Raw genomic sequence first — 13305 nt, 5'->3', positions numbered from 1 at the left:
CCTTTTCCTTTTCCTTGCTGTGCATAAAAACAAATGTGAGTCTTCAGCTCTGCAACAGCCCCGGGATGAGGATGACTGCCTGCTCTGGGAGGGCTGCAGCTGGATGACCTTAGGCATTTTGAGAACAAAGTTGTATTTTGTTGAACTCTGTGGCCGTGCTACTGCCTGAAATTCCTGCTGCAAAATTTGAGCATCTCAAACCTCAACAAATTCTAGACAGCATGGTAATGTCATCTGGAGGTAAAACTAACACTGGTAACATGCAAAGGTCTCTCAGCAGCTGTTTGCCTGCTCCTGGTTCATTCTTCTCCTTGGGGAGGAGCTGAGGTTATGTGGATTCTCAATAGGTGTGGTTTAAATGGTTTGAATTCCCAGGCTTCAACAGTTAATGTGAAATGTCCATGTTCTTATTTCTCACCTCTGTTGACATTGATTTGGGGATCTTAAAACAGCTTCTGATGCTGCACATTATTTACTCGAAGAGGGGAAGGAGCCCTGCAAATGCCTTGGCTGTGATGAGCAGTTTCAAGTAAGAGGTTTAACAGGAGATGTTTTGGTATCAGTAGAAACTGGAGATGGGGCAGGAGATGCTGCCGAGAGCAAATCAGCAAAACTCCCCCGGGGCTTTCCCCAGCGAGGGGAAACATTCAGGGAGACATTCAGGGATCAAGTGGCTCAAGGCTTTCCCCTGGTGGCAGCAGATGGGTTCCTTTGGGCCCTTGGAAGTGAATAAATCCTGTGGGGCCACTTTGTCATAGTGTCAGCTCCCTCCCAAGTCCTCTCCTCTGTTCCCTGCTGTCATTTGCACAAAGGAGAGAAGGGCTCTGGCCTCTCAGCTCCTGCATTATGCCACAATCAAACCTTTTAAAGACTATTTGTGTGTTGTTTCCCATTCAGGATGGGGTCAGAGTGTAGATATTCAGCAGGTTTTTCTTAGATGGATAAGACAATAGTTTCACAGAATTAGGGAGTTTAATACCAGCACAAACAAAATGCAACTAAGTTGCCTCCTTAAAGTTCTGTTGAACTACTTTAGGATCAAGAATTGCTCATGATGGTATTTTCACCTGAATTACCTCCTCTTTTCAATTAGCTTTTATTATTTGATTGGTGGCTCCTCCCACCCTCCCTTAGTGCTTTGGCCAGACTCACACGATTGCCTGTATTTTATGTAAATGGAATTGCTACACCGTAAAATGATATACAAATGTGTCTACCACACAGAAGCTAATAAATGTGTGAATAAACCCATTATTCCCATGTAATGGCAGCTGATTGCAGCCTGGGCAACACGGGGATGTGAGCCCATGGAATGAGGAGAACTCTGAGAGGCCACAATTAATTGACTTTTGGAATGAATTCTCTTTTCCACAGTTCTACTTGGCTGAGCAAGATTCACAAATTGCTGTCTTGAACTTTTTTATGGGACAAAATAGCTGCCAATGAAAGTCTAAATTTGAGTCTGCAAACTTTAGACTTTAAGTCTGCAAACTCCAGAGATTTCTTTTCCCAAAACCTTCCTCAGCCCAACTCACATGGAGAACTTGAGGTGGAAATGTTCAATTTGCTCCATGGATGCTTTGTTTGGGCTGACTTTTGAATCTGTTGAGGCACCAGAGCAGCTCCCTGCTGAATTGTTTTCCACTGGCCACATGAGGAAGCAGCAGCTCCCAATTTCACTGGATGAAATCATCAGGAATCATCACCTATGGCAGCTAACAGGTGTAACCTAGGCTGGCAGATGCTGGATCTCACCCAAGGCTTTTTAGAGCAATCCCACACCGTGTCCTTAATTGTCCAGCTTCCTCCAGCTGATGACCATGGTTGTGCATGGTTGTCTCCTGTCACTGACATATTTTATGAAAAATCCTTTTGCCAGGATCTTTTCTCCTGAGAAGCTGGGAAGCTTCAGCTTCTCTGTGTTTTGCTGCTTTGGAATGTGATTTGGAGAATTGTTTACCCAACGTGTGAAATTGTTTTTACTTGGTGACCAATGACAGCTGCCTGTGTCGAGGCTGGGAGCAGCCACAAGATTTTATTATCATTCCATTCCTTTCCTTTCCTGCCTTCTGATGAAATCCTTTCTTCTATTCCTTAGTATAGTTTTAATATATAATTTTCTTTTAATATAATATATATCATAAAATAATAAATCAGCCTTCTGAAATATGGAGCCAAGATTCTCACCTCTTCCCTCATCCTGGTACCCCTGTGAACACCTCCAGAGTCTCCAGTTGTGTTTCCTGGGCAGGATGATCTCCTCATCCCCAGTGAGGAGGCAGCACCACTGATCATGGGTGTGGGCAGGAGGCAGCTCAGGCCCAGTGCAGAGCTCTGCCTGCCCTTCCCCAGCTCCCACAGCCCCGTGAGTGATGCCCTCAAGAGCCTTTGCTGTCTTTGCTTCTGCCTCCCTCCCTGCTTCCGCCCTGAGCAGAGACCAAAACATTCAGAGTTAGGGTTCACTGTGAGTTTTTATTGAATTCAAGCCACCAGCCAGCCCTGGAGTGGGCACAGGGACCAGGTGGCACAAAATCCATGGAGGGGGCCCTGCCTGTGTGTGGCTGGCACAGCTACAAACAATAACTCACCTTATACAGACTGAATTACAGGGCTGATATATCAGTACAATCAACAGGTTTACAACTGCATATCTTTTCTAAATACACTGTTTTACTGGTGTCTTTAATTGAAGAAAAGATTAAATATTCATTTATTTTCATTCAGCAACTGGTTTTTTTTTTATTTACTCTAATTTGTATATTAAAATGCAAATCAATGCACATTCTCATGGTGTTAACACCAGAATTAGTTCTTTTTCTAGACTAAGTTGCTTTAATTTTAATACTAAAAAGAGAATTAAAATTTAAATATATGCTCCTATATATGCCTTGTTTAAAACCAGTGCAGCTCTTACAGGTAGTGCCCCAGTAAAACCACTTCAGTTGTGTTGGAAAGGCTTTAAAATGGTCATTTATCATGCAGTAACTAGTTTTTCTCCTAAACACACTAATATTTATTACTAGTTATTAAAGTTATATCACACTAATGTTCCAAAATATGCAAGAGACCTGAAGCTAACCAAAGGATTTCTCAGATGCCCAGAGATTGGTCCCAGTAATGCCAAGGTCCCCAATTCCATCCCCACATGGATCATTCACTCAAGAGCTGGACTCAGGGATCCTTGTGAATCCCTTCCAACTCAGAACATTCTGCGATTCTGTGAATTCCAAATTAACAGAACTTCACTCTATGACTTCTACTCATTGATAGCACAAAAGAAAGAGAACAGAGGATCAGGGGCCCAGTGAAGGTTTGTTTCACTCCTGGTCATGCAGGACCCTCATGTGTTCCACATGCTCGGTCCTACACCAGCGCCCCATGCCAAGGATCCCACTCTGTCCAACGAGGCAGAACAGAAGCTGCTGCTCTTTGCTTTGTCTGGGTGTCCCTCCAGACATGGCCACAGGCTCAGGCCAGCACTGACACCTCTGTAAAGCCAAGCAGCAGGGAACAGAGGATGGGGACTTTCTCCACTGCACAGACTGCTGGAGCCGTGTGTGCCCGCAGCCAAGGGGGCAGAACTCCCTCAGCACCTGCTGGGTGCATCTGCAGCTCTGTGCACAGCCCAGGAGCAAAAGGATTTCTCAGAGGGAGCTGCTCTCATCTTTCACTGCTGAAAAACTGGAAGGGCAGAAAACCCAGTCTGTCACCCATTCCTGGCTCCCAGCAGGACACAGCCTCCTTCTGCACCTTTTGCAGCATTCTGCTCAGGCCGGGAGTTTCAGTGCTGACTGTGCTTTGGAAAGGGGAGACCCTTCAGAGGGCAGAACTGCTCCAAAGACAGCCATGGCACTTTCAGATCCACCATCCATTCCATATCCTATCCTGACCAAAAAACTGGAAGAAATGAGACTTGTGCTATCCTTGACAAAGTACTAAGAGCTTACAAACCAAGTAAAAATAGGCACCAAGCCTGAATTCCTGAAAGCCTCTCTCCAAAGCACTTTGGCTAATGTGGAGTGTAGTCACAGAGGCTCTTTTAAGCCTTCTAACAATTCCCTGCCAAACTGCCAGCAGTGGCTTTGTGTTCTATTTCACCAAGTCCTGTAAGGGCAGCTTTAGAAATCCAAGTCCAGGAAGGCTCTCGTGTGAGCTTCCCATGGGCTACAAGAAATAAAAGCTGGCACAAAAGTCCAGAGGCACCAACAAGGTACAGGCCCTATGAGATCCAAACACCTTGATTGCCTACAGACTGTTTTAAAGTTGTGAGGAAGAAGTACAGATTTCTCTGTACCTGGTGAGAACTGCTGAAGACATACCACAACCCAAAGAACACCAGGAGAATTAAAAATCCATCCCAGGAAGAATGGATGTATATTCTCCTTTGTTCTAATTCCCTTTATGTCAAAAGACTCACCCTGTCTGCCCACAGCTTCATGCAGAGAGGAACCAGCAGAGAGGAACCAGCATTTTCCAAGTATTGCACTCTGTCTTGAGACTCTTCAAACTGGAGTCCCAGAAATATGCAGGAAATTCAGTTTCTACCACCTGAGCAACAAAAGATGCACCAGCAGAGAATATCCCAGCTCATAAAGAGGAAAAGCTTTATGACAGGAGACCCTGCTTTAAGCTAAAGATAACCAGCAGAGAATATCCCACCTCACAAAGAGGAAAAGCTTTATGACAGGAGACCCTGCTTTGAGCTAAAGATATCCAGCAGAGAATATCCCAGCTCATAAAGAGGAAAACCATTAGAGCAGGAGAGCCTGAGAGCAGGAATGCATCCCCTGAACTCCTCAGCACACACACAAACCCAGCACTGAAGAGCCTTCAGTGAAGACGTGAAGCATGTTCTGGGTCAGAAGATGACACAGAATGCTTCATCCCACAACTTCACCACAGGATGCACACCACTGCTCTGCAGAATGTCTTCCTGACAACTCTCTGCTGTATTCCCAGTGTCTGGGCTGATGTCATTTGTTGCCTGGTGATTCTAATACCATTTATTTCCCGTCAATTCTAGAAGTCTCTGCAGTTCCACTCTGATGAGATTTGTCATAGTGGCTTTTTTAACTTACAGCCTGAACTTAGGGATTTCAACAGCTCTTTCTGTAGCATCTGGTGAGGTGCTACACTGAGAACACCTGTATGGACAACAGTCTGTGCACAGGCCAAAAGGCAACAGAGACCTCCCTCAAAGCTTGAAAGAATTCTTCCTGTTTCTTTCTCAAAGGGGCCATTGTTACCCATGAACACATTAACGCTGTTGCTCCTTTACAGGAAACCACAGAAGCCACCGGCGCCCCTGAAGACATTTAACAAGGATTTGCATCTAACTTTGATTTCAGGGCAATCAAGACCTTTGCAAACCCTTGTAGTTTGTACCATCACCAACATTTTGCTAAATCACTATCTAAAGGCTTTAGCAATTCAGACCAAAGAACTGGCAGATTTTCTAAACTGCTTAAAGGAGATGATAATTTCTGCATCAAACAATCAATCTTTGAAACAGATTATCTGTGCTGTAAATGAACTAAACTGAGATACCAGGCCTTACGCTTTCATGTGACAGAGAGAGAGAACAGCATCACTGGAGAACAGCCAGAAGGCTGGGTACAGGGCTTCAGTGAACTGGGCTTTGAATTTATAGATCAGGCTATTCTTCTCCCCCACGGCCATGAAAATGAGGAAGCCGCCATCGCAGTGGAGCAGCACCCCGATCTTGGTGGCCTTTGTGTTGGGCAGGCACTTCTCCACGTCGTTGTGCCAGGAGGAGAGCCTGGAGTTGAGCCACTCGATGCACCAGGAGCGGCAGTTCCTGCCCAGGCGGCTCTGGGGGCCCTGGCGCTCCATGCTGCCGTAGCACACGCCCAGCCCGCAGAAGCTGCTGGGCTGCAGCTCCACCTCCCAGTAGTGGATTCCCCGCTTGAAGCACTGGAAGCCCAGCACCTGGCGGTAGTCGGTGAAGCGCTGGGGGTGCTGCCTGTGCCCTGGGAAGGTGTCTGAGATGGACATCCTGGTGTAGTTGTCAGCCAGAACCACCGTGTTGTGGGCCGTGTTGTAATCCAGGGTGATGTTGGCAGCGTCTGCAATGACAAGACTCACTCGGAGGGGCTGAAGAACAAAGCGTTTCTGTTTGTCCTGTCCCACCTCTGCACTTGCTGCCTGTTTATCTGCCAGCTCTGCTCTCCTCCCCAGTGCAGCCAGCTCTTAGGCCACAGCACAAGCTGCTGGGTTCAGCTGCAGCTCTATGTCACACAACAGCCAAAAGGAGGGAGAGTTTTCCTCCTTCCTGCAGCCTCACAGGATCCCTTCATCACCCAAACACCCCAACAGAAGGCAATGGCTGATCTGGCAGCAAAAGGTATGCCATGTTGTATAGCATCTTAACAAGCCATCACAGGCTCACATTAAAGCCTGCATTTCATTTTAAAACAATCCAGTGCCTTACAGTGTGTTTCTAGGCTACCCTAATGCTGTCTTTTTTGGGGAAACCAAAATCCTTACTTAAAAAACTTCATTTATTCTCATAAAGATTCATGGATACTGAAGATTAATTTCATTCATCCAGCAAAAGAACCACTTAGAAACCTCCTGCCCCCCTTTTTCTCCAGAATTTTCCTTCATTTGTAACAACCTATTAAGCTAACAAAACCCCCTCAGATGTCACTACAGAGGACACATAGCTCCAGTGCAACAAGAGCAAGGTCCACCTTTAAGGAGTGCAATGCTGGGTGTCTTACACTGCAGGAGCTCCTCTCTGGGTTTCTTCAGGAAGCTGTCCATCAGCTCTTTGGCAGCAGCAGCAGCAGCTGGGGCACTTGGTGTGGCAGGTAGTGCTGTGTCAACAGAAGAACAGAGAGTTTGGCCAGCTGGGAAGAGACCTCACATGTTTAACACCCCATCAGACACGCTCAGGCTGGAGCTGATCTGGTTTAGCCTCCTGCTCCATGCAGGGTTATGTTCAATATTAGCTCAGGCTGTTCACTGTCATGTCAAGTTTTGGAACTCCCACTCTCTGCACAGCTTCTCTCAGTGTTTGATTGCTCCCACAGTGGCCAGCAAGAGCTGAACTTTTGTTCAGTACACCAACACCAAAAACCATCCTATCATTTTAAGAGCAGTCAATGAAAATTAGAATACACATGATGAAAGTTTGGACTCACCAACTTTAGCAGCTTTCTTTTTCTCTTCTGAAGGGGGGGAAAGAAAAAAATAAAAAGAAAAAAATAAACTGTGAGTTCTACTGGGAGGCAAAAGCCACTGGTAAGACTGTGTCAGCTGTAATCCCATCAGGCTGAAGCCATGTACAAATACCCTCATACTGGAAAGCTGCACATCAAGCACAACCTTCCATTTGCTTCCTATTGCACAGGGTCATAAGCCTGGAAGGAGCTTGGTCTCCCCTCAGGAGCAGTGTGTCCAGGCACGTGGAGTGCTCCTGTTCCTGTGAGGAACACTGACTATTCCCTTCCTCTTTACAGCGGAGCTCTCAGTGCAGCAACAGGAGCTGCAGCTCCATTGCAGTCCTGCTTCCCCAGCACACCCCTGCCTGCCCCACAGCCAGCACTTGGACCTTGTGCCAAGAGCTCCCTGGAAGTAACAGAAGCTGCTTCTTAACACATTCACTTCAAAAAGAAAACATGGAAGATCAGCCAAACAGGCTACAGTGCCCATTAATTCTGATATCTGGACAAAACAGAACTGAAAAGCCCCAGTAAAACCTGGCACAAAGACCATCACCCCAGCCCTAGACTGGAGGCAGCAAAATGTTTGAGTAAGGCTCCTTTAATCCCCACTTACTGGTGGTATCTGTCTCCCCCTGTGAAGGGACTTGAGCCTGGGGAACAGTTTTCTCTTTGCGGGTCTGGTCTGTGAGGGAGGAAGAAGAAAACCAGAACATGAACAGATCCTAAGCAGAACTCAGTACATACAAATCTGTCAAAACCAAAAGGTGTTTGACACAAACTTAAAAACCCTGCACCAACAAGAGGGTGGGGAGGCTCTGCTTTGCTTTACAGCCCACTCTGACACCACTAGAGGCTGATGCAGCCTTGTCCCTGTGCAGCTCACAAGGCATGCATCCCCAAACACCCAAAGCACCCTCCCTTCCCTGTGCCAAGGTGCAGCTCATCACTGCATCACCACCACAGCAAACGGCCCTTTTTTTGTCAGGTCACTACAGGGGAACTGCCTCAGCTCTTATTTAACAGTAAATAAGAGTTGGGACAGGATAGCTGGGACAGGATGGTGTTCTGTTGTACTTACGTGGTCCGGGAGGCTTCTTTCCAACAGTGGCTTTGTTTGGATGAGCTGCTGGAAGGACCTGAATTTTCAGAGGTTTGGCTGCAATGGTGATAATTTATATTATGGTTTGTATGGTCAGGAACAGACATGCATTAGTGAGGACATTTTTCCATCTTATCCATCTTTCCTGCCTTTTGGCAGGTGGAGTCCTGCCAATCTAAAGCCTTTCCAATCTCCTCAAATCCACATCCTAACCACATCCAGCCCTGCTACATAGTTACACCATAAATTACTCCAAGGAAGAAAGGCTGAGCTGCGCCAGAAGGGTGTAATATCATGATACTCATCAGCTTATCCAAGTATAGATAACAGTGAAGAAACACTGGCACATTTTGTCTCCCAATTTAGCCCAGACTGTAATGTTTTTGTGTGGAAATGGAGCACTGCAAAGATTGGAAGACACAATTTACATTAACCAACTGTATTTGTTACACTTTTTAAAAAATTGTATTTGGATTGGAGAGGAAAGATCCCTCATTTCAGCTCAAAGCAAAAGTAGAAAATGCCAGTTTCCCCAGTGACACAGTACCTTCTTCTTTTTTCTCCCGACTCTGAATTACTGAAAGCTTCACTATGTCTTTGAGGGTAATGGCAGACTGGTAAGTGGAATGCACAACATTTTGGTCCATTTCAACTACAGGAACAAAAGCCTCTTTTGTTGATGTTCGTTGCAGTGCTGTTGCTCTCTGAAATGACAAATGAGAGACCACCTTGTGTAGCACACAGGGAAAAATACAACCAACTCACTTTAGATGGGATGCAGTTTGTGCATTCGTCTCAAATTCAAGGGAACAAAGGCCACAGTCAGACACAGCTCATGGCAAAATTCCAGCAGCAGCTCAGACACCTCAATTCCCACAGGCAGCCAGTGACCAGCCAGGTCCCAGCACAGAGCAGCCACACCTCACACAGGTGACTCCTGCCCAGTGACCCCTGTGCCTGTGGCAGAGGCTGTGGCTGAACTGGGACAGTCACCAGACACCCTTCAGCATTCCTTCACTGATATCTGTGTGCTTTTCAGGACATCCTTTGATAGCAGGTTCTTGCACACCACTGCATTTCCATTTGACTGGAAGTCTCTGGAAAGCAGGACCATAGCAGCTTTTTGTCATTCTGCATTCTAGAATGAAGAACTGGATTCACACTTAAATGACACATTACCTTCAAAAAGAGAATATCATCACTTTCAGTCAGTGCCATCTCAATCTGATCTTTGAGAGACTGAATTTCGTTCTTCTTATTTCCCAGAACACCGTAAATATAATCAAACTTATTCCAAACTCTCTTTTCTTCCTCTGTAATTGCTTTCATGATCTCATTTTCTCTTTCTTCAATTACAGCTTTAACTTCTGAAAACTCCTTTCTGATCAATTCCTTCTTTCTTGAAGCTGTCTCCTGGGGCAGACAAGAGCAGATAGGCACTGATTTCAAAAGAACAGTTTATAAACAAAATACTCTAAAGTGCTACTGAATGAAAGCCTCTGAGAAACGTGGGCTTCTCTTCCTTGAAACAAGCAAGAGAAGAGCTGTCGATTTCTATGTGGTTTGGAAAGAAAATTCCTTCACCCACAAGGAATGGAGCCCATTCTCAGTGTCAGCCTCACGTGAGGGTGTAAAGCCTTGCACAGTGCTGGGCTCACTCCCATCTCCCACAGAGCCAAAACTCCTCTTTTCTGTTCCCTCCCAGTGACACCTTCTCCTGCCAATGCAGCCTCAGCACCACAGCCCTTGCCACAAGGGTACAATCACCAGCACCATGCAGTGGCAGCGGGTGCCAGGCAAGCTGGGAGCACTCTGAGCAGCTCCCCACTTACAGCAGATTGGTTCTGTTTTGTTTTCACCGTGCTCATTGCCCGGGCAGTTCTTTCACTCTGGTTATGCAGCTCCGCAAGTTTTTTCTTCAGCAGCGACTGCAACAGGAGAGACCAGAAAGCATTTCAGAGAGGCAGCTGTCATGTCTGCTCTCAGTTTTAAATACTCTTGTAAGCATTTATTACTCTCAGCTTAAAACCTGCCTTCCCTTGAGCCTCAGGGGGTGTAAAAGTACCATCCTGTACATTGTGGCACCCACACCCTCCCCACCTCTCCCAAGAGCAGGATGCCATTGCTGACACTCCCTTCACAAAGGACCCACTGCTTTCATCAGCACAGCAGTTCCCATGCTAAGAATAAATGTTACGTTAGCTCTCAGGTTGCACTTCCAGCGCTAAGCTGATGCTGCTGTTCACCCCACTCCTTATGAGAAAGTTCTCCCTCAGATGAGATTTACCTGCTCCTTTAGTTCAAGATTCTGCTTAGGCTCAATCAGGGCCAAGTTCTGCAGCTAAGCTGCGTACACACCCACCGAACAGATGGGAGTTTGACCACCTAAACCTGTTCAGCACACTTTACTCATCCACACTGATTTTCAACTGTGCTGGAAAATATAAAGGCCAGGTTTCCTTCCCTTCTACTCCGTGAGCCTCCTTCTGTCTTTCATCTACACACTTGAGATCCAGGATACCTTTATAAGATACCTCTTAAGAACATCTGCAGCGGGCTGTCAGCCCCTCAGGCAGTGCCAAGCCCTGGCAGAGAGCAGAGCAGCGGAGGAGGCTCAGAGCTCTGGGTGACGCCACGGAATTTGGGAGGCTCAGAGCTCTGGGTGATGCCACGGAATTTGGGAGGCTCGGAGCTCTGGGTGACGCCACGGAATTTGGGAGGTCTCACTGCTGAGCCCAGCCCAGGACAGCCCAGCCCCGTCAATCCCCTGACAGCGCCTTCCCAGACCCCCGCTCTTGAGCAACATCTTGGAGAGACGAGGAAAACACGAGGAATGGCTCTGCGGACGTGCCTAAGCGCTGTTGGAAGGCAGATAACAGCTCACCAATGCCAGACATGAGATTTACAATCGACGGCTTGTTCCGGCCTCCTCCCCGCACTCCGGAGCGGCCCCGCCGGCACCCAGGGAGCCCTTGGGAGGGGGCTCCACCGGCCCCCCGCGCCCAGCCCGGCCGCTCACCTGGGCAGAGGCTTTTGCCTGCTCCAAGGGGCTGGTGGGGCACAGCTTGTGCCCGAGCAGGCAGAGGGAGCAGATGCAGACGCCGTGCTTGCCGCAGAAGAACTCGAAGAGCCGGTTGTGCTGGGGGCACTTGCGCTGCTGCAGGTCGCGCACGGTGGGGCAGAGCTGGTGGTCGCGGAAGGCGGGGCTGTCGCGGTGCGGCCGCAGGTGCTCGGCGCAGAAGGACGCGGTGCACGTCAGGCAGGTCTGCACGGCCGCCGCCTCCCGGCAGCTGTCGCAGAGCACGGGGGGCTCCGCGGCCCAGCACCCCCCCGCCTCCCCATCCCCATCCTCATTCTCCTCCTCTTCCTCGCCCTTGGCCCCGGAGCGGCCCTGGAGCTGCTCCACCACCCGGCACAGCACCGTGTTCTTCTGCAGCTGCGGGCGGCCCGCGAAGGTGGCCCGGCACTGCGGGCAGCTGAAGCCCCCCGAGAGCCCGGCCCAGGTGAGCTCCAGGCAGGAGGCGCAGAAGTTGTGCCCGCAGGGCACCGTCACGGGGCTGCTGAAGATGCAGAGGCAGATGGAGCAGGTGAGCTCCTCCTCCAGCCCCGACAGGCCCGGCTCCGACTCCAGCGCCGCCATCGCCCCGTCCGCAGCTGCCCCAAGAACTCGAAACTAAGCTGGCCTCGGAGAAACGAAACTATGGCTGGGGCTTTCCGGAAAATTACGTGTCCGATCCCCGCCCCGACGGGAGGGGCGGCAGCCGGGGGACGAACCCTGAGGCGCCCGCCCATGAGGGAGCCGGGCAGCCCCGGGATGGGGGGCTCTGCCCTGCGGAACGGGACCCTCGGTGTGGGAACGGGACCCCGGGGCAGGGACGGGACCCCGGGGCAGGGACGGGACCCTGGGGCGGGAACGGGCGGACCGGGCAGCCCCGGGATGGGGGGCTCTGCCCTGAGGAACGGGACCCCCGGGGCAGGGACGGGACCCTCGGTGTGGGGACGGGACCCGCGGGGCTGCGGGCGAGCCGGGCCGGGGGCTCCGAGCCGGGGCCGGGGCAGCGTCACCCGCCGGTGCCCGGAGGGCTCGGGGTCGGTGCCTCCGGCCGGGCCCGGCCCGAGGGAACCCGGCACAGCCCAGGGTGTCCGGCCGGGGCTCAGGCAGGGTGTGAACCCCAAACCCCCCCCAGCACCGCCCCAGCTGCTCCGAGCCGAGGGTAACCTGGATGCTGGAGATCCTACGGACTCATATGTTTGGGTTGGAAAGGACTTTAAAAATAATCTGCTTGCAACAGCTGATGTCAGTGCAATGTTTTTAAAGCACACCGGTTACTGCTTTGTGATTGTGGAAACCATTTTAACAGAAGATGCTTTCTCAAATTTCTTTTTCTCAGTCTAACAGTTCAATAATCCTGTTTCTAACAGGAACATTGATGCTGAATAGCAACATGGCAAGTGCTCCTGTCTTAACTAGCTTGACTGCAAATCGTTCCACTGATCTCTTCCTCTTCTGCCCTGTCTGCTGGGGTCCCAGGGACTTCCTTGGCGCCCTCTGTATTCCTCCACCCATGCTGGCAGCAGGGATAAAAGGAGCAGCCTGGCACCAAGTCTGTCACCCCTCATTAATTTAAACAGAACCTGATGGACTGCAGCAGAAGGAGCTGTGTGCTCTCAACTCATCCAGTGGGCAAAGAACACTTTGTATGGAGAACTGCTGAGGTTCCCTTTAAAGTAATTTAAAAGTATTAGCAGGCAATCTTGTTGGTGTTAGTCCTTGGGGACTTCCAAGAAGGTTCAGGAGTTACACAGAATCGCAGAATGAACTTGGTTGAACTTTCAGTGAAGATTTTCTTTCTAACATCGCACCAAAACTTGCCTTAGCACAGTTTAGGATTGTGTCCTCTTATTCTGTCAGTGCTGCCTGGGAGCCCAACCCCACCTGGCCACAGGCACCTTTCAGGGGGTTGTGGAGAGTGATAAGATCTCCCCCAAGTCTCCTTTTTCTCCAGGCTGAACACC

At 49.3% G+C, this 13305-nt stretch overlaps 1 protein-coding gene across 1 annotated transcript; it reads right to left on the bottom strand.

The window, feature by feature from the left end:
• Nucleotides 1–2447: 2447 nt before the first annotated feature.
• Nucleotides 2448–11953, bottom strand: TRIM25 (tripartite motif containing 25). Its single transcript, XM_058038659.1, has 9 exons — nucleotides 11309–11953; nucleotides 10122–10217; nucleotides 9469–9702; nucleotides 8837–8993; nucleotides 8269–8346; nucleotides 7804–7872; nucleotides 7167–7193; nucleotides 6744–6839; nucleotides 2448–6086 (listed from the first exon to the last, which is right to left on the bottom strand). Exons 1-9 carry the CDS (start codon nucleotides 11927–11929, stop codon nucleotides 5554–5556), a joined length of 1911 nt encoding a protein of 636 aa, XP_057894642.1. The 5' UTR covers nucleotides 11930–11953; the 3' UTR covers nucleotides 2448–5553.
• Nucleotides 11954–13305: the final 1352 nt, after the last annotated feature.

This window comes from Melospiza georgiana, chromosome 21 (assembly GCF_028018845.1).
Source record: "Melospiza georgiana isolate bMelGeo1 chromosome 21, bMelGeo1.pri, whole genome shotgun sequence".
Lineage (NCBI taxonomy): Eukaryota > Metazoa > Chordata > Aves > Passeriformes > Passerellidae > Melospiza > Melospiza georgiana.
Note: the sequence above shows the minus strand (reverse complement) of the source record. Positions and strands in the feature narration are given on the sequence as shown.